The sequence below is a fragment of the Salmo trutta genome, chromosome 7 (genome assembly GCF_901001165.1).
Source record: "Salmo trutta chromosome 7, fSalTru1.1, whole genome shotgun sequence".
NCBI classification, from domain to species: domain Eukaryota; kingdom Metazoa; phylum Chordata; class Actinopteri; order Salmoniformes; family Salmonidae; genus Salmo; species Salmo trutta.
This window is the reverse complement of record NC_042963.1, coordinates 21,838,208-21,861,806: the sequence shown is the minus strand read 5'-3', so window position 1 is coordinate 21,861,806 and position 23,599 is coordinate 21,838,208. Positions and strand designations below refer to the sequence as shown.

At 43.2% G+C, this 23,599-nt stretch overlaps 2 protein-coding genes and 1 long non-coding RNA gene across 4 annotated transcripts in view; 1 reads left to right on the top strand and 2 right to left on the bottom strand.

Annotated features, from left to right (window-relative positions):
• The window catches only part of itga11b (integrin, alpha 11b), a 101,877-nt gene extending 86,055 nt beyond the window's left edge, over positions 1 to 15,822 (top strand). For both annotated transcript variants that reach the window (XM_029758374.1, XM_029758375.1), the window contains 12 exons: positions 1,323 to 1,408; positions 2,113 to 2,317; positions 2,574 to 2,672; positions 4,876 to 4,952; positions 6,090 to 6,173; positions 6,364 to 6,454; positions 6,632 to 6,745; positions 10,270 to 10,353; positions 10,740 to 10,850; positions 13,322 to 13,417; positions 14,314 to 14,427; positions 14,852 to 15,822. In XM_029758374.1, coding sequence (XP_029614234.1) covers positions 1,323 to 1,408; positions 2,113 to 2,317; positions 2,574 to 2,672; positions 4,876 to 4,952; positions 6,090 to 6,173; positions 6,364 to 6,454; positions 6,632 to 6,745; positions 10,270 to 10,353; positions 10,740 to 10,850; positions 13,322 to 13,417; positions 14,314 to 14,427; positions 14,852 to 14,932 — 1,242 coding nt within the window. In that variant the 3' untranslated portion in view covers positions 14,933 to 15,822. The remainder of the gene's footprint in view (positions 1 to 1,322; positions 1,409 to 2,112; positions 2,318 to 2,573; positions 2,673 to 4,875; positions 4,953 to 6,089; positions 6,174 to 6,363; positions 6,455 to 6,631; positions 6,746 to 10,269; positions 10,354 to 10,739; positions 10,851 to 13,321; positions 13,418 to 14,313; positions 14,428 to 14,851) is intronic.
• On the bottom strand, positions 13,300 to 14,465 carry LOC115197136 (uncharacterized). The gene is made up of 2 exons (XR_003878970.1): positions 14,251 to 14,465; positions 13,300 to 13,390 (listed from the first exon to the last, which is right to left on the bottom strand). It is a non-coding gene; the product is annotated as an uncharacterized LOC115197136 (long non-coding RNA).
• Positions 15,823 to 18,640: 2,818 nt separating the features above from the next.
• On the bottom strand, positions 18,641 to 22,796 carry fem1b (fem-1 homolog b). The gene is made up of 2 exons (XM_029758372.1): positions 22,026 to 22,796; positions 18,641 to 21,852 (listed from the first exon to the last, which is right to left on the bottom strand). Exons 1-2 carry the CDS (start codon positions 22,271 to 22,273, stop codon positions 20,217 to 20,219), a joined length of 1,884 nt encoding a protein of 627 aa, XP_029614232.1. The 5' UTR covers positions 22,274 to 22,796; the 3' UTR covers positions 18,641 to 20,216.
• Positions 22,797 to 23,599: the final 803 nt, after the last annotated feature.

The following is a 23,599-nucleotide window of genomic DNA, read 5'->3' as shown; positions in this document are numbered from 1 at the left end:
ACGCAGATGAGCAGGGACCCTGGGCATCTTTCTTTTGGTGTTTTTCAGAGTCATTAGAAATGCCTCTTTAGTGTCCTAAGTTTTCATAACTGTGACCTTAATTGCCTACCGTCTGTAAGCTGTTAGTGTCTTAACAACCATTACACGGGTGCATGTTCATTAATTGTTTATGGTTCATTGAATAAGCTTGAGAAACTTCTTAGGGATAGGCATCCCGCTAGCAGGACACCAGCCGACAACATCCTATGAAATTGGAGGACGCGCAATTCAAATAAATAATCGTAATATTAAACATTCATGAACATACAAGTATCTTATATAATTTAAAAGCTTAAATTCTTTTTAATCTAACTGCGTTGTCCGATTTGTTTGCAATCTGTTTGCAATCCCAGGGGTCCCAGCTACAACATGAATGGTCGTTTTGTTAGATAAAATCCTTCTTTATATCCCAAAAAGTCTGTTTAGTTGGCTTCATGGATTTCAGTAATCCACTCGTTCAACATGCAGACAAAGGAGTCTAAAAAGCTACCACTAAACTTTGTCCAAACAAGTCAAACGACATTTTTATTTAATCCTCAGGTACTCTGAGGATTAAACTCTAATATTTAATACAGAAAGTAGTATGTTCAATAGGAAAGCAAAATTAGCAAGTGCGCGCCAAAAGACTGATATTGTTCCGGTGCTCTCCTCACCAAAAATCTAAATTCTTGCTTGTTTTCCAAACAACAAGCCTGAAACCTTGAATAAAGACTGTTGACATCTAGTGGAAGCCATAGGAATTGTAATCTGGGAGACGGAATTACATAGGAACAATAGGTTTCCATTATAAGAGCCTGGGACCTCAAAAAAATAAAAATTATGGTTGGTTTTTCTTCAGATTTTTGCCTGCCTTATCAAAATAATGGGCACGTCAGTCAGGCGGAAATTCAGGAAACTAGGCTCTATCCCTAAGAAGTTTTTAAAGCCTTTACAATGAAGATCTGTAAAGTTATTTGGATTTTTATGAATTATCTTTGATAGACAGGGTCCTGAAAAAGGGATGTTTTTTTGTTGAGTTTAGTTATATGTACATATCTACCTGAATTACCTCGTACCCCTGCACGTTGACTCAGTACTGGTACCCACGTATATAGCCAAGTTATTGTTACTCATTGTGTATCTATTGTGACATTTATTATTACGTGTTTTACTTTCTATTATTTCTCTATTTTGTTTCTCTCTGCATTGTTGGTAATGGGCCATAAGTAAGCATTTCACTGTTAGTCCACACCAGCTGTTTAAAAAAATGTTCTTCAATTTTTTTATTTGATATCTCTCTGTAGATCCCCTTCTGGAATGGCTGCGAGGGGGATGACAGCTGTGTCCCTGACCTCATCCTGCACAGTCGAACAGACCTTCTAGACCGCAGGTGATTTTTTTGCCCTCAGAAACACACACACACAATACACGCATACTTTTCTGAGATGGTGTCTGTATGTCCAATCCCAAGTCATCCCTTTAGCCACTCCCCTTTACACTTCACTCTAATAGACAAGGTGGAGTTTCCCCTATACGGTTTCCACCCATCTGGAAATAGAAAAAGTCCCTCTGGGAACCCACCAATCATTGAATCATTGAATTCACCTTAAAAAGGGTTGGCGTAGTGGTCTAAGGCACTGCATCGCAGTGCTAGCTATGCCACTAGAGATCCTGGTTAGAGTCCAGTCTCTATTGCAGCCGGCCACAACCGGGAGAGCAATGGGGCGGCACACAATTGGCCTAGCGTCGTCTGGGTTAGGGGAGGGTTTGGCCGGGCAGGGATGTTCTTGTCCCATCGCGCATTAGCGACTCCTGTGGCGGGCCGGGAACAATGCACAATGACACGGTCGCCAGGTGTACGTTGTTTCCTCCGACACATTGGTGTGGCTGGCTTCCGGGTTAAGCGGGCGTTGTGTCAAGAAGCAGTACGGCTTGACTGGGTTGTGTTTTGGAGGACGCGCGGCTCTCGACCTTCGCCTCTCCTGAGTCCGTACGCCTCTCCCGAGACTGTAACTACCAATTGGATACCACGAAATTGGGGAGAAAAGGGGGTAAAAACGTGGCGCTAATGTTCATGTCTGTCTATGGCCAAAGGCAGTTCTGTAGGCCAAGGGAGCGGGCTGCATGGGCGCTGTGTCACCACCAGGGGGCCTCGGTGGGCTTGGAGCGAGTGGTGGAGGCATCACGCAGGAGGCTGGTGGTAGAAGCTCGTCTGGAGAACCAAGGAGAGAACGCCTATGGCACCACGCTCAACATCTCCCACTCCCACAACCTGCTCTTCTCCAGTCTCATAGTCAAGGTAGGAGAAAACGGACGATAACCATGGTATGGTTGTGCAAACTGTTGCTGCATAGTAAGTTCATATCATATCAGTGAGGGGAGAGGTCATACACTAACCCTTAAATGTTTCTTCAGACATGAGTTAGATAGACCACATCATGACATCTCTAACTATGTTAAGATTACAGCATAAGTAACCTATGACTGTTTGTGATCAAAGTAATACATTAGGTCTTATTCAGCACTTGACTCAGCGTATCTCTGTCACCCTGCAGGACCACTCAGACATCCAGATTGAATGTCGTGCTGAGGACAGGGAGAGGAACGATAGGACCTGCAATGTCAGCTCACCCTTTATGAGGTCACTGACCCAGGTACTGTATCTGATCAGCACTGTTGCTGGCTCCTGCTTCGTCAGTTCATCACCCTCACTTCATCTCCCTCACTACATCACCTTTCCAATACTAGAGGTTTTCAATTGGACACATTTAGTTAATATTACTAGGGCCAGCATTTTTGCTTACCAAAGCATCTGACCAGGAAAAACTGAGGGACTTACTAGATTTTTGCCTTGTCAGGCCACAAGGTTTGGAAGAACTCCTGGCCCTTAAAGGGATAGTTCACCCAAATTACAAAATTACACATTAGTTTCCTTACTCTGTAAGCAGTCAATGTACAAGGTATAACAGCAATCCAATCTTTGGTTTAGTTTCCCTGGCAGTGACTGGCACTGTTTCCAAATGCTAACGTTTGAGCATTTGTGGCACGAATCCCATTCAAGTCATGGGACCGATATTAGCATTTTTCGCACATCATGTGCAAATCATCTATAAGTGCCTTTGTTGAACTTCACAATCAGTTTTAGATACTTTTGAAAGATTTGAACATGACGTGTGAAAAATGCTAATATCGGTCCCATGACTTGAATGGGATTTGTTGACCGGCTACCCAGACTCCATGCTCCGGCCAAACGCTACGCCACGCCCATAGACGTCAGTTTCTTCTCCGCAATGAGTCTGGATCTGAGTACCTCCCCGACACTTCATCGAATGTGAACACATTCGTCTGTCTGATTGGTTCAGAAACTGATGGGTTGGGCCAGATCCAGAACACACGTGGGTAAATCGGCTGTTTTAAAATCTGTAATTGGCTTTGATACTCTGATTGGTTAGAGACGATCCAAACGCTGATTACTTTGTTTTGTACAACGCCACTCGTGCCCCTCGTCACCACAAACAATTTCAATGATGGCAGTCTCAGACTAAAGTATGCCGCGAACAACAGCAGCGGAAGAATTTAGTGTGAGTCGTCAGGCTATGGGATTTGTGCCACAAATGCTAAAACGTTAGCATTTGGAAACCAGGGAAACCAGTGAAGGGAAACTAAACCAAAGCATGGATTGCTGTCATATCTTGTCCAAAAACTGCTCGCAGTGTATGGAAACCAATATGCAATGTTGTAATTTGCGTGAACTGTGGCTTTAACATGACCAAAGACATAAATTCCGTATGTAAATTTTACCAGGTGAGGGTAATAAACAGAAACCTAAACCTGCAAAAAGAAGCTGTACGAAAGTTTGCATTCTCCACTCAACACATGGTCATCTAGTTTTGTAGTCAGAGAATTGCGGTCACCCAGTGCCTTGAAGACCACCGAGCCCCATTTTGGAGATTCCTCTGTCTGTCCCTGGTTGTATTGTCCTGATATACCATGGTCAGTCAGTGAGTTACAGGTCCATTCTGTGTTCTGGCTGTGAGCAGAAACCACACTCACTATGTACTGCAGGGTTTCCCTTTCCTTAATAGAAACCCTTAATGCTCTACTCATTTCCTTGGCTCAAGACCTCAGAATTTCCTACTGCACCAGGGCTAAATGGAATATGTTGTCAGTCGTAACTGAGGTGGTCAGATGAATCAGGGCGGGAAAAAAATAGCACGCAGAAGTTATGAGGAATGAAGGAAGAAATGTCTTTGTAGAAGGACAATGAATTGACAGAATGTTGTCTATCACAGGGCAGATGCTTCAGGTGATAATAGACTTAGTGTTTATGGTGTAATATTGATCGTTATAGCTCTTTTGCAAAGGAATATTTTTGACAGTAACATAGCCAATACCTTATTATACTAATAGGTGGGCAGGTCCTGCAGTGTCTTAAGAAAACTCTTTTTTTTTCATTTTCGGTTCATTTATTTAGATTAGATTACATTGGACTAGGAAAAAACATTTTTCTAAACTTTTAATAAGATTATATATTAAACCCCACAGTAAAGCAGTAGAGACTGTGGTGGCCCCAGTATAGGCCCTGACCTTGAGGCACCGCTTCAGAGACGGATGTCTGAAATACAATGGTGCAGATTTCTACTGGCTCTCCTTTGGAAAGCCTCTGTACCATATCAGGTATAACTTGACTGGAGGTAAAAATGAAATGTAAAACACAGCTTGTTGCCAGATACCTTAACATTTCTTAGCCTATATGAGCCTCTGTAAGTCTCTCAGTTCCTAAGTTTCCAACATAAAATCTTTTGCATGTGGATGGTATGTGACTCGTAGTATATGTATTTTCTGCCCGTGTCCCAGGTGTCTTTCCGGCTGGAGTTTGAGTTGAATCACTCTGTCTTCCTGGACCATGTGAGGGTTTTCCTGCAGGCTGCCAGGTGACAGACATACAGTGCATATATGAATATATTCATAGACATACAGGTAACTGTCAAAATAAAGGAAACACCAACATAAAGCGTCTTAATAGGGCGTTGGGCCACCACAAGCTGCCAGAACAGCTTCAATGCACCTTGGCATAGATTCTACAAGTGTCTGGAACTCTATTGGATGGATATGACACCATTCTTCCATGAGAAATTCCATAATTTGGTGTTTTGTTGATGGTGGTGGAAAACCCTGTCTCAGACACCACTCCAGGATCTCCCATAAGTGTTCAATTGGGTTAAGATCTGGACACACACACACACACTTTAAACCCCCTATGCTCCTTTGAGACCCCTCTTTCAGTCACTGAGATCTCTTCTTCTAGCCATGGTAGCCAAAATAATGGCAACTGTGCATTTTTATGACACTAAGCATGATGGGATGTTAATTGCTTAATTAACTCAGGAACCACACCTGTGTGGAAGCACCTGCTTTCAATATACTTTGTATCATTTACTCAAATGTTTCCTTCATGTTGGCAGTCACCTGTATATGTTCATATTAACTATTGGTGAGGGCCTTGTGTGCTCAGATACCATACTTTTCAACTTGTCCTGCCAATCACCACATTCCATTTCAGCCCCTACCCACTAGGCAGAGACATCAGTTCAACATCTAGTTTTGATGTACATTTGGTTGAGTTGTGAATTCAATGTGAAATCACCAAAAATTGTCACCATGTTATTTGATTTAGCTTAAAAGTTGGATGGATAAATGACGAAATTCCCTTATGTTGATAATTTTTTCAAATCCAATCAATTTTACACGTTGATTCAATGTCATCACATCAAAAAGAATTGAATGTTGTGGAAACAACGTTGATTCAGCCAGTTTTTGCCCATTGGGTAGCTATTACCACCAGGTAACCATCTGTTACGGACTAACGGAACCGGATCTGCTATGTTTCCACAATCACCTCCTCCTAAACAATTCATGTTTGTACTGTACCCAACAGGGTTGAGGTCAATTCCATTTCAATCCAGTCAATTCAGGAAGTAAACTGAAATAAATTAACTTGACCCTAACCCTGGTGTCAAACACAAAACAGGGTGCAGGTGAATTATTTCATGTTGATTTGTGCTCTACAGCGATGGGGAGGAGATTAGCCCAGAGGACAACATCAACAACATATTTCATCCTCTGAAGTACGAGGCAGACCTCCTGTTCACAAGGTGGGTTTCTATGAGCTGCTGGATTCAGATGATTCCACACATAAGGAGTATTTTAAAGTGTGTGTGGGGGGAACAATCAAAAGCTACATAAAAGCTTTATAAATACAATAATATTTTAAATCCTTAATGGAGATGTCAATTCTAGCAGTATTGTATTTTGTATCATCCATCCCTTTTCTCTCCACCTCAGGGACTCCAAGCCTCCTCGTTTTGAGATCAACTCAGACCACTACCGGAACAAACCCGGCAGCAGTGGTCCATCGTTTAACCTTACTTATCACGTGAGTTTCTCTCAATCCTACCTTAACAAGACCCGACCTACAACCTTTTGTCCAAGTTATACATATGGCCGATCCACATTATAGTATAAATACTAAATACTGACTATAATCTGTACACTATACATTTTTTTACATTCTCTTCAGTATCTTTATATTTATTCTCTTCTCGATGTACAGATCCAGAATCTGGGCTTCTTCCCAGTGACAGACTTGCAGTTCGCTGTTGACTTGTTTGCTGTTACAAAGAGTGGTAACCATCTCGTCCAGATTACCAATATCGACATTGACCAGGTGAGAGGATCAGTTATTATTCAATGTTATAACGTTGCATTGTCAATATACATTAATCTACTGTATACAGTTGTGACCAAATATATTGGCACCCTTGCATCTTTCGTAGATATTCCCTATTTCTTCTCAAATAAGTTGACATTTCAAACAAGATTGTGGTCACCACTTGGTTGCACAGCCTTTGGCCAAGATAACTGCAGACAAATGCTTCTTGTAGCCATCAATGAGTTTGCTGCACCTTTCTGCTGGCAATTTGGCCCACTTTGTAGCAGAAAACTGCTCTAATTCTTCAATGTTTGATGGGTGTCCTCGCACTAACTGCTGTTTTCAGCTCTCGCCATAGGTTTTGGATGGGATAAAGATCTGGACTCTTCGCTGGCCACTCCAGAACAGTTCAGCAGCTCTTCTTGAACCACTCCGTTGTGCTTTTTGATGTGTGTTTGGGGTTGTTGACCTACTGGAAGATGCGCAACCTTCAATGGAGACCCAGTTTTTGGACACTGAGTTGAACATTGGACTCCAAAAAACCTGATAATGATGATGCCTTCCACACGTTGAAGGCCCTCAGTACTAGGGGCAGCAAACCTTTATCTTTGATTGTAAGGAGGGAGTTATTTTCATTTGATCTTCATTTGGTCGTCAGTAAACACAGAGCTGATTTGTACTGCCAAAGGGCTCTCATTTTGTTTTTCATTGGTCCACAGGACATTTTCACCAGGATGTAGGCTTATTTATGTAGGTTCATGAGAAGTTTATTCAGCCTTTCTTGTGTCTCCTAAAGTAGTGGGGTCTTCCTATGTTTGCCAACGACCAAATTAAGCATTCAAGAAAATAACCACAAACACACATAAAAAAGCAACCTCTAATGGTTCTAGAAAAAACGCTGGACTGTGTGACTACTCAAATTTAAATCAATAAATAAAAATAAAGCGAAGTGCTTTACTCAGCCTAAAGCCCGAAGGAATGCAGAGGCAGAATCACCTGCTCGTCGAAAATCTCATTCCAAAATCATGGGCATTAATATGGAGTTGGTCCATCTTTTAGTGCTATAACAGCATCCACTCTTCTGGGAAGGCTTTCTACTAGATTTTGGAACATTGCTTCATGATGACAGAAGTGAGTGCTATGGGGCGATAGTAATTTAGTTCAGTTACCTTTGGATTCTTGGGTACAGGAACAATGGTGGCCATCTTGAACGATGTGGGGGCAGCAGACTGGGATAGGGAGAGATTGAATATGTCCGTAAACACACCAGCCAGCTGGTCTGTGCATACTTTGAGGACGCGGCTAGGGATACCGTTTGGGCAGGCAGCTTTGCGAGGGTTAACACGCTTAAATGTCTTATTCACATCGGCCATGGAGAAAGAGAGCCCACAGTCATTGGTAGTGGGCCGTGTCGGTGGCACTGTTATCCTCAAAGCAGGCAAAGAAGTTTTAGCTTGTCCAGAAGCAAAACGTAGGTGTCTGCGACGTGGCTGGTTTTCCTTTTGTAGTCCGTGATTGTGTGTAGACCGTGCCACATACGTCTCGTGTCTGAGTCATTGAATTGTGACTCCATTTTGTCTCTATACTGACGTTTTGCCTGTTTGAATGCCTTGCGGAGGAAAAAACTACACTCTTTGTATTCTGCCATATTCCCAGTCACCTTGCCATGGTTAAATGTGGTGGTTCGCGCTTTCAGTTTGCATGAATGCTGCCATCTATCTGGTTAGGGTAGGTTTTAATAGTCACAGTAGGTACAACATCTCCTATAGACTTCCTGATAAACTCACTCACCGTATCAGTATATACGTCAATGTTATTCTCTGAAGCTACCCGGAACATATCCCAAAACAATCAGGGATTCCAATTGGACAGACCAGCGTTGAATAGTTCCTAGCACGGGTACTTCCTTTTGGGGTGGCAGGTAGCCTAGTGGTTAGTGCGTTGGGCTAGTAACCGAAAGGTTGCTGAATCGAATTCCCGAGCTGACAAGGTAAAAATCTGTCATTCTGCCCCTGAACAAGACAGTTAACCCACTGTTCCCCGGTTGGCCGTCATTGTAAATAAGAAATTGTTCTTAAGTGACATGCCTAGTTAAATTAAAAATATGTATATTTAGTTTGTGCCTATATGAAAGGAGGAGCAAAATGGAGTCGTGGTCAGATTTGCCGAAAGGAGGGCGGCGGAGGGCCTTGTAAGCATCCCAGAAGTTGGAGTAGCAGTGGTCGAGTGTTTTAGCAGCGCGAGTACTAGTCTGATGTTTAGCAATTCCAATTCATCCCAAAGGTGTTCGATGGGGTTGACGTCAGGGCTCTGTGCAGGCCAATCAAGTTCTTCCACACCGATCTCGACAAACCATTTCTGTATGGACCTTGCTTTGTGCACAGGGCCATTGTCATGCTGAACAGGAAAGGGCCTTCCCCAAACTGTTGCCACAAAGTTGGAAGCACAGAATCATCTAGAATGTCATTGTATGCTGTAGTGTTAAGATTACCCTTCTGGGGCTGTTTTTCATGGTGAAAAACAGCCCCAGACCGTTATTCCTCCTCCACCAAACTTTACAGTTGTCACTATGCATTGGGGCAGGTAGCGTCCTCCTGGCATCCGCCAAACCCAGATTCGTCCGTCAGACTGGCAGATGGTGAAGCTTGAGTCATCACTCCAGAGAACACGCTTCCACTGCTCCAGAGTTCAATGGCGGCGAGCTTGATACCATTCCAGCTTACGCTTGGCATTGCGCATAGTGATATTAGGCTGGTGTGCGGCTTCCCTAGGCAGTTTAAAACTCGGGAGTGAGTGTTGCAACCGAGGACAGACAACTTTTACGTGCTACGCGCTTTAGCACTCGGCTGTCCCGTTCTGTGAGCTTATGTGGCCTACCACTTCGCAGCTGAGCCGTTGTTGCTCCTAGACGTTTCCACTTCACAATAACAGCACTTACAATTGACCGGAGCAGCTGTAGCAGGGTAGAAATTTGACGAACTGACTTGTTGAAAAGGTGGCATCCTATGACGGTGCCACATTGAAAGTCACTGAGCTCTTCAGTAAGGCCATTCTACTGCTAATGTTTGTCTATGGAGATTGCATGGATGTGTGCTCGACTTTCTACACCTGTCAGCAATGGGTGTGGCTGAAATAGTCGAATCCACTAATTTAAAGGGGTGTCCACATACTTTTGTATAAATGTTGATAAGCAACCGCTTGCTAAGGTTAGGGTTAGGTTAGAATTAGGGTAAGGGTTAAGGTTAGGGCTTGGTTTAAGTTTAGGGTTAGGATAAGGGTTAATGTTAGGGCTAAGGTTAGGGGATAGTTAGTTGAAATGTTGACAGTTATTGAACATCCACAAACCATCCACTTGGGACTATCCAAATAAAGTGTTGCCAAAACTCCATAAAAAGCAGGAACCTAGGAAGAACCCTAGAGCAATCAGACTCTGAGGGGTGGCCAGTCCTCTTCTGACTGTCCCGGATGTACTATTCCCTGTGTCTGTGTGTAGCTACAGTATGACAGATTAAAACTCTCTCTCGCTCTCTCCTCACCAGACGGTTAGCTCTAACTGTGTCCTCCCACATCACATGACTCCAAGCCATGTTTTTCCTGAAGATCTCTCACACGTCCCACAGCTGGTTAGTATTCATTATCTGCCTGTGTGTCTAGTGTGGTTGTGTATGTACTGAAGTACTACCCAGATGGCAAAACTGGTGCCGTCATTTCGACCAGAAACTGGTTGGAGTAACATTAATATTATATAATTTCAACCAGAAACTGGTTGGAGTAACATTACTATCTCATTTCAACCAGAAACTGGTTGGAATTTCATTACTATGATGTCATTTCAACCAGAAAGTGGTTGGAATAAAATTAATATGATATCGTTTCAACCAGAAACTGGTTGGAATAAAATTACTATGATGTTATTTCAACCAATTTTGCAACTGGTTATGGAGTATGCAGCATATGGGCTAATAGGACAGTATCATGTTGATGAGAATCCTTGTTATGTGTTGTGCAGAATCACTCCAACAGCATGACGTTGCCAATGCAGTGCAGACTCAACCTGCCTGCGTACAAGGAGGTCAGAGTAACAGTCTGGGGGCGGCTGCACCTCCAAGCTCTCTTTGCTGTGAGTTTGACATTACTTCTGCACTCCACTGACATTCAGTACCCCTATTCCACTCTTTCTCGATAACTCTTTCAAACTTTGACCATTTAGAGGATGTTTGTTGGCTCAATAGCATCCAAGTTTCAAGTTTTAATGTCACGTGTACAAGTACAGTGAAAAGCCTTTCTTGCACGTTCTAATGTACAATGTAATAATCAATATCAATGTAGTACTAAAAATAACACGAGGCAGAACAAAAACAAGAAATAAAAATAACAAAAGAAACACACAAGAAATAAAAATAAGAACTAAGAAGAACATGAGAAAGTAAGAATCTATTTACAGGGTCAATTCCAATAGCATATTTACATTGTGCAGAGAAAGAGGCAGATACAGTTGAAGCAGGAAGTTTGCATGCACCACTCCACAAATTTCTTGTTAACAAACTATAGTTTGGCAAGTCGGTTAGGACATCTACTTTGTGCATGACATAAGTAATTTTTCCAACAATTATTTACAGACAGATTATTTCACTTATAATTCAATGTATCACAATTCCAGTGGGTCAGACGTTTACATACACTAAGTTAACTGTGCCTTTAAACAGCTTGGAAAATTCCAGAAAATGATGTCATGGCTTTAGAAGCTTCTGATAGGCTAATTGACATAATTTGAGTCAATTGGAGGTGTACCTGTGGATGTATTTCAAGGCCTACCTTCAAACTAAGTGCCTCTTTGCTTGACATCATGGGAAAGTCAAAAGAAATCGGTCAAGACTTCAGAAAAAAATGTGTAGACCTCCACAAGTCTGGCTCATCCTTGGGAGCAATTTCCAAATGCCTGAAGGTACCACGTTCATCTGTACAAACAATAGTACGCAAGAATAAACACAATGGGACCACGCAGCCGTCATACCGCTCAGGAAGGAGACCCGTTCCGTCTCCTAGAGATTAACGTACTTTGGTGGGAAAAGTGCAAATCAATCCCAGAACAACATCAAAGAACCTTGTGAAGATGCTGGAGGAAACAGGCACAAAAGTATCTATATACACAGTAAAATGAGTCCGATATCGACATAACCTGAAAGGCCGCTCAGCAAGGAAGAAGCCACTGCTCCAAAATCGCCATAAAAAAAAGACAGACTACAGTTTGCAACTGCACATGGGGACAAAGATCGTACTTTTTGGAGAAATGTCCTCTGGTCTGATGAAACAAAAATAGAACTGTTTGGCCATAATGACCATCGTTATGTTTGGAGGAAAAAGGGGTAGGCTTGCAAGTCGAAGACACCATCCCAACCGTGAAGCACGGGGGTGGCAGCATCATGTTGTGGGAGTGCTTTGCTGCAGGAGGGACTGGTACACTTCACAAAATAGATGGCATCATGAGGCAGGAAAAGTATGTGGATATATTGAAGCAACATCTCAAGACATCAGTCAGGAAGTTAAAGCTTGGTGGCAAATGGGTCTCCCAATGTACAACGACCCCAAGCATACTTCCAAAGTTGTGGCATCATGGCTTAAGGACAACAAAGTCAAGGTATTGGAGTGGCCATCACAAAGCCCTGACCTCAATCCTATAGAAAATTTGTGGGCAGAACTGAAAAAGCATTTGCGAGCAAGGAAGCCTACAAACCTGACTCAGGTTGGAGTGTCAGCTCTGTCAGGAGGAATGGGCCAAAATTCACCCAATTTATTGTGGGAAGCTTGTGGAAGGCTACCCGAAACGTTTGACTGAAGTTAAACAATTTAAAGGCAATGCTACCAAATACTAATTGAGTGTATGTAAACTTCTGACCCACTGGGAATGTGATCAAAGAAAATAAAGCTGAAATAAATGATTCTCTCTACTATTATTCTGACATTTCTCCTTCTTAAAATAAAGTGGTGATCCTAACTGACCTAATACAGGGAATATTTACTTGGATTAAATGTCAGGAATTGTGAAAAATGTTGTTTAAATGTATTTGGCTAAGGTGTATGTAAACTTCTGACTTCAACTGTATATATGGGGTAAGGTGACTAGGCACCAGGATTTATGATAAACAGAGTAGCAAAAGTGTAAATTAAGATTGTATGCGAGTGTGTGTGCTTGTGTATAGTCAGTATAAATGTGCGTGCATGTTATGTGTGTGTTGGAGTGTCAGTGTGTGTGTGTGTAGAGTCCTGTGAGTGTGCATAGACAGTAAAAAAAAGAATAAATACAAGGGTCAACCCAGGTAGTCCGTGTAGCCATTTTGTTAGCTATTTAGCAGTCTTATGGCTTGGGGATAGAAGCTGTTCAGGAGCCTTTAGGTGTCTTGCCTTCTTCACAACTGTGCGCGCTTGTGGACCATTTTAAGTACTGATCTGGTCCCGAGGCAAAAGTTTTGAATAGCCCCTTTAATGTAAATAACTTTCAATTCCTATTGTTCTTTAATGTCACTTGTTGAAGACTGAGTTATTTGTTCATTGCAATTATAGTTATTTTCTTGTTAAACTCTTTCAAAATAGGTGAAGTTTAAAACTCTGGAGTTGGTGACAGCAGCCTCCATAGAACTGAGTCCGTCCAGTCCCGTGTTCCTGCATGAGGAGAGGCCAACACGACACGTAAGACCCCAGCAGCGTCCAACTCACACTTCATATGCTTCATAACACTTTGTAACACTTCATAACAGCCTGAAGGAATAGGCTGGTTTGAGTGTACTTAATGAAGTGTACTTAGTCCCCCTGTTGAACGCCCACATTTGTTTGGCTTGTCAGTGCAGTGAGGCCTAAGAACTAGGAGGACCAGGAGAATGTGGTGATAGTTGCTCAGATATATGTGGTTATGGTTCCACCTTCTGGCAGAAAGTGATACTGATTACTTTGCTGTTGTAGATACCTTTCATTTGTTATGTTACAATTTTACTACACTTCAAACCACAGGTTCAACTTGATAACTTGAACAGGTAGTTCACAGGCACAGTCATTTCCAAGGTTTATTTCAATCACTCGGTTTCTGGTCAGTTTGTTATTTTTATTAGACGCTAAACACACCAAATAATAATACATTTATTAAACTTCTATAGCGCTTTGAATAACAGAAATAAGGCCCAGATTCAATCCGATTGCGCTTTGTCAGCATTTAACGGTAATGGCCGACAGCACAATGTGACTGGTTGAATCGTGGCCTAAACCTAAAAGTGCTTAAAAAAAAAGAAACAAACGAGCAATATATCATGACTACTGAGTAGCCCAGCTAGGCCAAATCTTTGAGTGCATCCTCCAAATGATGGTGCGACAGTCATGAGATGTTCAAAAAGTTTCTGGGTTGAGCTGAGGGAGTTGATGACCAATACACATTATATGTGCATGTAAATCCACATTTTAGACCACCAGTCATAGAGAATAAAAAACATTTCAGACAGTATTAAATGTATGTTTGATGACCGTTCACTCACCGCAAAGTCCAGCCAATCCAGATCCCCCATACATGACTGAGTCCAGTGTAATTTCCCCTCTAGATAATCCTGGAGATGAGAAAGGATGAAGATTACAAAATTCCCATCTGGATTATAGTAGGGAGCACGCTGGGCGGTCTGCTGCTGCTAGCCTTGCTCATCCTGGCTCTATGGAAGGTAGGAATGAATCAATGTCATCCTGCATAAATCTTCATTATAATAAAGCAATAAGGCACGAGGGGGTGTGGTATATGACCAATATACCGGCTAAGGGCTGTTCTTATGCACAACATAACGCAGAGTGCCTGGATACAGCCCTTAACAGTGGTATAGTGGCCATATACCACAAACCCCCGAGGTGCCTTATTGCTATTATAAACTGGTAACCAACGTAGAACAGTAAAAATATTTTTTGGGGGGGGTCATAGCCGTGGTATACGATCTGACATACCATGGCTTTCAGCCAATCAGCATCCAGGTGCCAAACTCCAGGTTTATAATCAATGATAACTCAGCCTTTCTACCAGTATGTTGGTCCCTGTAGACACCTGGTGAAGGGTTTTGGTTTCACTCTTTCCCCTCTCTGTATCTGCCTTCCCAGCTGGGCTTCTTCAACAGGCAGAAACAGAGGGAGGAAGAGGAGGAGCAAGTAGCCAACGGGAAGACGCCAGAGGAGCGGTAACCATGGCAACAGTGCAGACCCGCATCAGCCCCATCACTCAGGGACCCCCAGCACACCCCAGACAAGACTGTGGGCGTGACCTCGGTGTCCGTATTCCCCTTGGCTGAACAGCACCCGTCTTGCACTGCCGAGCCTTCTTACTGGCTGTCTTAGAACCCGACAGAAGCTCCCGGACCACCTGTGTCTCTCTTATGACTGAGGAACTTCAGCAGGCTGACACCATCTGGACAAGACTGACAGAGATCCTGGTTATCAGTCAGCCTTTATGACCTATCATCATCACAAAGCCAAACGACAATCTTTCACCAGACCAATGACCACAGAATATTTTTCTAAGAAAGTGTGTCTGAATATAATACAGTGAATGGAATAAGCCCATCATTAATACACAGCACAAGGCCCAAAAAAAAACAGGCAGCCTGTTCAGAACACAAGATTACCTATAATGGCTGATGATTTTTTGGCTTTTGCAATGGCGTTTCTCAAATATGCAACCGCAACGCCCTACTCATTTATTTTGGAAGAGAACATGATGCAACTTAAATATATTGTATTTGCAAATGCCATATTCTATAGCTGATGCACTTTTGTCGTATAACGATAAACTTGAATTGTGTACATATCCAACTGTGCCTTCACAACTGAATTAAGTTGTCGATGACTGTTAAAGTGGCAATGCTATATAACTACATAATATTAACTTAAGGCTATTGTACAACAACGTTGTCAGATTTATGTACACCAATATGAGGCTGCTTTGCACCGTGGCGTACAACCTGTGGATTTATATATGAGCACAGATGACCTGGGGTCCTAGACAGGATCTCAAGGAAGATGCAATGATGGCCATGTAGAAATCATTAAAGCATGCCAAGTGGTTTATAAAGAGTTCATGAGTTTTCTATGTGTAATTAAATGTCATTATATTTCTGTCATCTACCCTCCCTGGTCAATACCAGAGCAACTAAGACACAGAAAAGGGCACCTTGACCTTGTTATCCATTAGAAAAGATTTTTACCAGTGTTATCACAAAATCATTTTCACGTGAAATTTTAAAACCCTAACGATAGAGCAATATCTGTATACTGTAACCACAGAGTGAATTGGTCAGCTTCCACATGCAATGAAACGTGTGTGGTATATCAGTCATCTGTTTTAGAGAAGATTTAAGCCCACAGTTGCTCTGACTCAATCCAGAGGCCATCTGGTATGCGGGTCATTGCATGTGACATTGGACAAATTTTGGCACTATCCACTTGGATTTCAGACAAAATTGCCACATAAAATGTTCCCTCTGGAGACTGGAGAGGACCAATGTCAATACATTTGATTGTGTACTCACTTCTAAGCAGTTTTGGTGTCATATTAAAAGGGAGATACACCTTTGATAATTATCCCTGAAGAAATATTAATTGCATGCAAGTAGAAAAGGAAAGTATAAGAAATATTAATGTCAAGGCAAAAACGTATCACTTTACACATTGAGTGACATAGAAATCGTTCTAGTCCCACAACTTCTAACAGAAATAGTTTCACTTCGACAGCTTTCTTTGATTAAATAAATTGGATTAGCTTGAAAGGGGAATGACAAAACCAATGAGCTAATGGGAAACACTGAGCTTTAATATGACACCAACTTTGTACATATGCAATATCTTTCATGTCTTCAACGCATTAGTCTTTCCAAAAAACATGTCAACTGCTGAAGAAAAAAACACTGGGTTAAACTGTCTTTGGGTTCATTTGCATCTATTAGTCCAAAACTCACCCCAAATACAAAATATTAAAATAGAAATACCTGATATACAGTACCAGTCAAAAGTTTGGACACACCCTTACACATTCATGGGTTTTCTTTATTTTTACTATTTTCTACACTGTAGAATAATAGTGAAGACAACAAAACAATGAAATAACATATTGAATCATGTAGTAAAGTGCTATACAAATCAAAATATATTTTATGAAGTAGCCACCCTTTGCCTTGAGAGCTTTGCACACTCTTGGCATTCTCTCAACCAGCTTCATGAGGTGGACACCTGGAATGCATTTCAATTAACAGGTGTGCCTTGTTCAAAGTGAATTTCTTTCCTTCTTAATGCATTTGAGCCAATCAGTTGTTGTGACAAGGGGGGGGGGGGGGGGGGTATAACAGAAGATAGCCCTATTTGGTAAAAGACCAAGTCCATATTATTGCAAGAACAGCTCAAATAAGCTGAAAAATGACAGTCCATCATTACTTTAAGACATGAAGGTTAGTCAATCTGGAAAATTTCAAGAACTTTTCAAGTTTAAAGTATAGTCACAAAAACCATCAAGCGCAATGATTAAACTGGCTCTCATGAGGACCACCACAGGAAAGGAAAACCCAGAGTTACCTCTGCTGCAGTGGAGAAGTTCATTAGAGTTACCCGTCTCAGAAATAGTTCAAGTAACAGACACATCTCAACATCAACTGTTCAGAGGAGACTGCGTGAATCAGGCCTTCATGGTCAAATTGCTGCAAAAAAAAACACTAATAAAGGACACCAATAGGAAGAGACTTGCCTGGGCCAAGAACCATAAGCAATGGACATTAGACAGGTGGACAGGTCCAAATTTGAGATTTTTGGTTCCAACCGCTGTCTTTGTGAGATGCAGAGTAGGTGAACAGATGATCTCTGCATGCGTGGTTCCCACCGTGAAGCATGGAGGAGGTGGTGATGGTGTGGGGGTGCTTTGCTGGTGACACTAATTTATTTATAATTCAAGGCACACTTAACCAGCATGGCTACCACAGCATTCTGCAGCAATACACCATCCCATCTGATTTGCACTTAGTGGAACTATCAGTTGTTTTTTTAACAGGACAATGACCCAAAATACACCTCCAGGCTGTCTAAGGGTTATTTGACCAAGAAGGAGAGTGATGGAGTGCTGCATCAGATGACCTGGCCTCCACAATCACCCGACCTCAACCCAACTGAGATGGTTTGGGATGAGTTGGACCGCAGATTGAAGGAAAAGCGCGCAATAAGTGCTCAGCATATGTGAGAACTCCTTCAAGACTGTTGGAAAAGCATTCCAGGTGAAGCTGGTTGAGAGAATGCCAAGAGTGTGCAACGCTGTCATCAAGTCAAAGGGTGGCTACTTTGAAGAATCTCATATATTTTGATTTGTTTAGGACTCCAGAGTGGCACAGCAGTGCATCTCAGTGCGAGAGGCATCACTACAGACCCTGGTTTAATTCCAGGCTGTATCACAACCGGCCGTGATTGGGAGTCCCATAGGGCGGCACACAATTGGCCCAGTGTCGTCCAGGTTAGGGTTTGCCCGTCATTGTAAATAAGAATTTGTTCTTAACTGACTTGCCTAGTTAAAGGTTAAATAAAAAAAAACAATACACCTTTTTGGGTAACTACATAAACTATGAAATAACACATGGAATTATGTTTTCACTATTACTCTACGATGTAGAAAAATGTAGAAATAAAAAAAAACCCTTGAATGAGTAGGTGTGTCCAAACTTTTGACTGGTAATGTACATACATTTTCCACTCCAGATTTTTTTTTAACCAGTGTCATACAGTAAAAGCCAAATCAGATCAAATCAATAGCGAGAGCACTTAGTCTTAACACGCACGCCCTTTTAAAGTAGAAAGCACACTTATCGGCACGCTATGGTCACAGTATCACTTAGATGAAAATCAAAGAAAAATCGGCAGAAATCACCTTTCATTCTCAGCTTTAATCTCTGACCATCCGATTAGGAAACGGAACAAGGACGGACTGTACAGTCGTTGGTTATTATGGACAAACGACATGTTGCAAGCATGAGGGAAAAGACTATAGGCCTACATTCAACCCCGCCAGGAACATTCCACAGTCCTTCCCTCGATCTCAGCATGCGCACCCACACACAAATCCAAGAGACGTAGAATGGAAGACATGCTCAAACATCAATACCAGCAGCATCCATTTAAAGGCCAGTATGTGGTAATACTCAGCCAAAGCCATGGAGTCTCCACAGACAGCCGCCAAGCTCGTTCCCTCACACTGTAGCAAAGCTCATCAGGATGGCCAACAACCCACATGCGTTGGTGACTTAGTTAAAAGGGCACATCTAGGCCTACTTACTCCGATAGAGAAAATCTAAATAGAATCACAGGCACATCTTTACCAGTCAGTGTGTGTAAAAGAAAGCTCCTTTTACATCTACTTCCACAGATGTTTTTTTCCATAAAAATATATCTTCAAACATACCCTCTTAAATAAAACTTCATTTTTTTTTTTTAAATATCAGTTATGAAAGAAAAATAAAATAATCCTATTATAAGTATAAAGTGCTGTCCAGCAGTTCTCTCTCTCTCTATCTCTCTCTACTGTGTGGGTTGGCTCGCTGTTCTTCTACAGAGAAATCTGAAACGATCTGTTATTATAATGCAATACTCTATCACCAGTCTTGAGTTTGGAACCAAACATAGGCAGACAATCCAACTAGAAATGAGAATCACAAGGCAAAACAATGTCAAAATATAGACAACAGTGGATCCGTGACAACTTATAAAGAGCAATGGGTGACTGAAATAAAAGAAAGTCCCACAAGATCTCTGTGTCACTGTCTAACACTCAAGTTTTACTGGCTGCTTGGCAAAGCCGTGCTTTTCTTGCTTATTCTCTATTGCCAAGACTAACTACTACAGTCTCACCTCCCAGCCTTTCTCTGACTGACACACATTCGCTCCCTCAAACACACACGAACAAACCACTGACCTCCATAATCAATGCAACATAGCACACAACATCCCTGCAACAAGCAACATGATAAAGCAAAAAGAATCAAGAGTGTAATGTTACTTTTCATGATTGCGAACCCAGCTGGGAGTCTGGGACAATTGGATCCATGCAGTACAAGCTGTCAAATGGTCCTGCTGTTGTCACCATTGTGTGGATGCTTGGCTGTGCCAAGTATTTTCTTTGGAACACTCTGGGAAAGTGAAAGCACAAAGCAGGCTGTCAATTTCCTCATTCTGCTAGTGACACCCAGTAGTCAGAATGACAACCACAGACAGTAACACACTTCAGTAAGAGATCTGGAGAAAGAGAACATGGGTGCTGCTGCTGGTACTCGCAATTCATACTTATAATAGGAAAAAAAGGAACCATTGTTTAAAAACCACAATGTGTCAAACTGTTCATAATCATCCCCAGCCAGCACCGTTCTGATTTGTTAGAAAATGATAACAAAACAAAATAAAGAACAAGAGATTCTAATTGTTTAAAAGGTCTCCATGGCGAGGTGGATCAGTGGAACTCCACAAACTCCTCCAGAGTCTTAGGGATCTGGTTGCGGTATGTGATTTGGTGCTGGCGCACGGCCCGCGACGCCAGGCACTTGAGGCTCATCTTCATCTGGGTCTTGAGCAGGATCTCCGACACTCCCGTGGTGCTCTTGTCCAGTGGCGTCTTCTTTTGCTTGTTGGTCATGTCAGTGTGGGCACCCGCTTCCACCAGGCTGATGATGATGGCGTGCAGTGTCAGGAAGTCGCTGATGGGCCGGTTGTACTGCACAATGATGTGCAGCGGACTGTTGCCCTCGTGGTCCACCGCGTTCACCTGCGCGCCGCAGTCCAGCAGCAGCTTGGTTACCTGCGCGTTGGGAAAGGTGCACACATCGTTGGTGTGGAAGTCATCCACTGGAGTGCTGGAGCTGATGGCCAGGTGCAGGAGTGATGAGCCCTCCCGCGAGCGCGGGTCCAGCTGGATCAGGTTGTAGATCTGCTTGTTGATGCGGGCGCGCTCCTCCTCACCACACACTGTCTTGGTGCTGATGCACACCAGGTAAAGGAAGGTGAACACGTTGGACTCGTAGTTGTCCATGGCCGTGTGAAGCTCGGCCTCAGGCGCTGCTTCCACCCTGGCCATGCTCCTCTGGATCTCCAGCACGCTGCAGTGCAGTACCTGCTTCACTGGCTCCGCCCCCACCGGCTCCTTCAGGTGCACCATCTGGGAGAAGACCTGGGCGAAGCGCAGCAGGTCCTTGTGAGTGTTGCGATTGCCCTTCTGGCGCAGGAGCAGCGCGTGCAGCCACAGCTTGATGCACTGGTCGAACTCCATGTTGTCAGCATACACAGCACCCCGGTAGATGATGGGGTGTGACACGTCGATGTTGTCCGAGCCCAGGATGCGCTCGCGCACCATCAGGCCCTCCATGTGCAGCGCATTGCGGTCCGCCCGGATGGCCTCCAGCTCCTGCGGGGTGCGGCACTCGCTCCTACCGCCGTAGGCCTCGATGGGTGGCAGCAGCTCCTTGGCGATGAGCGTGCCGAGATCGCGGTGGCGCTCCAGCATGGCCAGATAGAGGTAGTGGTAGGTCTTTAGGATGTCATAGTTCTCCCGGTCGTTGGCGAACGAGGCACCCAGCAGCTCCAGAGCCTCGATGCGGCTGTGTGGGTCACATTCGGCGTGCAACAGCAGAAGCTCCACCACGTCCGCCTTGCAGCTCTCCGCCGCTACTTTGAGCGGTGTCATGCCATGGCCGTTCACCACCATGGCTGCCTGGCAGCGCACCAGCTCCTTCACAATGTCCAGGTGGCCTGCCTCAGCAGCAAAGTGCAGGGCGGTGGCCCCGCAGTGGGCCTTGGCATTGGGGTCAGCGCCATGCTCCAGCAGAAAGCCCACCACGTCCGTGTGGCCCTTGTAGGCGGCGATCATCAGGCAGGTGTTGTCGTACTTGTTGGCGATGCCGATGTTGGCCTGGTGTTCCACCAGGTATTTCACAATGTCCAGGCGCCCATCAAAGCAGGCCGCTCTCAGGGGGGTGGAGTTGGTGACAGTGGTATGGTTGACATTCGCCTGGTGGCACACCAACTGGCGGACCACCTCAAAGTGTCCTGCGCCAGCCGAACACCACAAGGCGGTGGCCCCATCAATGACATACCTGAAGGAGGGAGAAGAGATGGGTAAAATGAATTAACCAGCAAATAATTACAGCAAATAATGCATTTGACATAAAAGTCAATTACGGTGCTTAATTTTCCCACCATTGCCAGCTGAAATAAAGTGCAATCACACACAATTGAATGACCAATGATTAAATTAATGAATACTAACCCGTCAAATCTGACTGTGCCAGTCTGCTCAGTATCCACCCTGTAGTGATCCAGCAGCAGCCTCACAACTTTGTCGTGTCCGTTTCGAGATGCAATGATGAGAGGAGTTGACCGTTGGCCAGCGAGGTGGGTCACGTAACTCAGTAAATATCGTGTCTCGGCCTCGGAGTGGTTGAGCAGCAGGGCGGCCAACGTCAGGACTCGGCCCTCAGCAGCCGCTTTGTATACGTACCCGGCAAGCGAGTCCATCCAAGCCCAGCACGTCGCCGGCACCTTCGCCTTCTTCGCAAGTGTCGCCCACTAGATGTACTACTCCAACGCAGCCCGCCTCCCATTAAAATACCGAAACAAGGTTATTCAGTGCTCACATGAAAAACTCAATTGAGCTTGATTGATACAGTAATTCGTTTGCCTGAAACCCATTATTTCAAAGCAGAAAACAAGCCGCATCCAAACTAATTCGTATTGTTTGTTTGAGCTAACTTCTGGTTTCGATTATCAACTTTGTTGTCCACAATTTCGGTGGCACCGAGCTAGCTAGCTAATGCATCATCTGAAGATAGCTAGCTAGCAAGCTCACGTTCAAAACCGTGCAAGTCTCAGAACTTCGTGCTGTTAAATCTCGCTTCTCTTGAATTACAGTACTCCTCTTTAAAAACGTTAAAGCGGGCAAGGTCAAAGAAGAATGTAGTCGGCTATATTATAACAAATGTAAATGTTTTGAGAACATAGCAAGGCTATCAACGTCTCTTCAGCGACACAAAAAAAAAGTACTTCCGGGTCACGGACTTTCGGAAACGTCCTCAGTAAAAGTTCCCCAAGTAATAGAAGAAAAGTAGAAATAACCAGTATTTATTCATGATGAATGACAAATAATTGTCTTAACATTAACAGTGATTCATATTTGTTCATATTTAATTGACATTTGTATTTATTTCGGTTTTTATAACATGTTACAATGTCAAATAAATCCCTGACGCAAATCACATAATATATTGGCTTATAAGGAAAATATAATTTAAGGGCGATGTAAAGGTGGGGTGGGGAGTACTCAGTAGGGTCTGTAGAATATATAGCCTATATGGTGTCATTTCATGGGGCTCTGAATAATATGGACAGTTGCTGGCCTTTTACTTTGGTAAAACCGCTGAAAATGGGGTGCCTGGGCCTAATTTATAACCGTTGGGTAAATTTAACACTAAATAGATGTGTACACCATTTCTGAAAAGACTGCGCACCCACCAAAATGTTGAGATTTATAAACTTGGCACATGGCATACATTCACATGTTTCCCCGTATAAATTATACATCAGATCGTCCGTAAAACTATGCGCGCGTGTTCGAACATTATATAACTCCACCTGAAAACGCCCATCATTCACCTTTTATGGTGACTATAACGCCCTTATTTGCTGTATACTTTGGAAGTACTGGAATTAGGCAAGACAGCATCGAAAGGAAAAAACAATGCATTGCGAACTTGATCAAATGTCTTTGGAGGTGTTCGCAGAATGTTTTCTTTTGCAGTGACATTTGATATATCTGTCCATTTCTGAAATAGAAAAACAATTGCT

Bases quoted from the DNA above. Each gene is read 5' to 3' on its own strand.
- fem1b (XM_029758372.1), bottom strand. From the start codon at position 22,273: ATGGACTCGCTTGCCGGGTACGTATACAAAGCGGCTGCTGAGGGCCGA. The intron at 21,853-22,025 runs GTTAGTATTCAT...TCCCTCCTTCAG, and splicing joins GGCACAGTCAGATTTGACGG to GTATGTCATTGATGGGGCCA.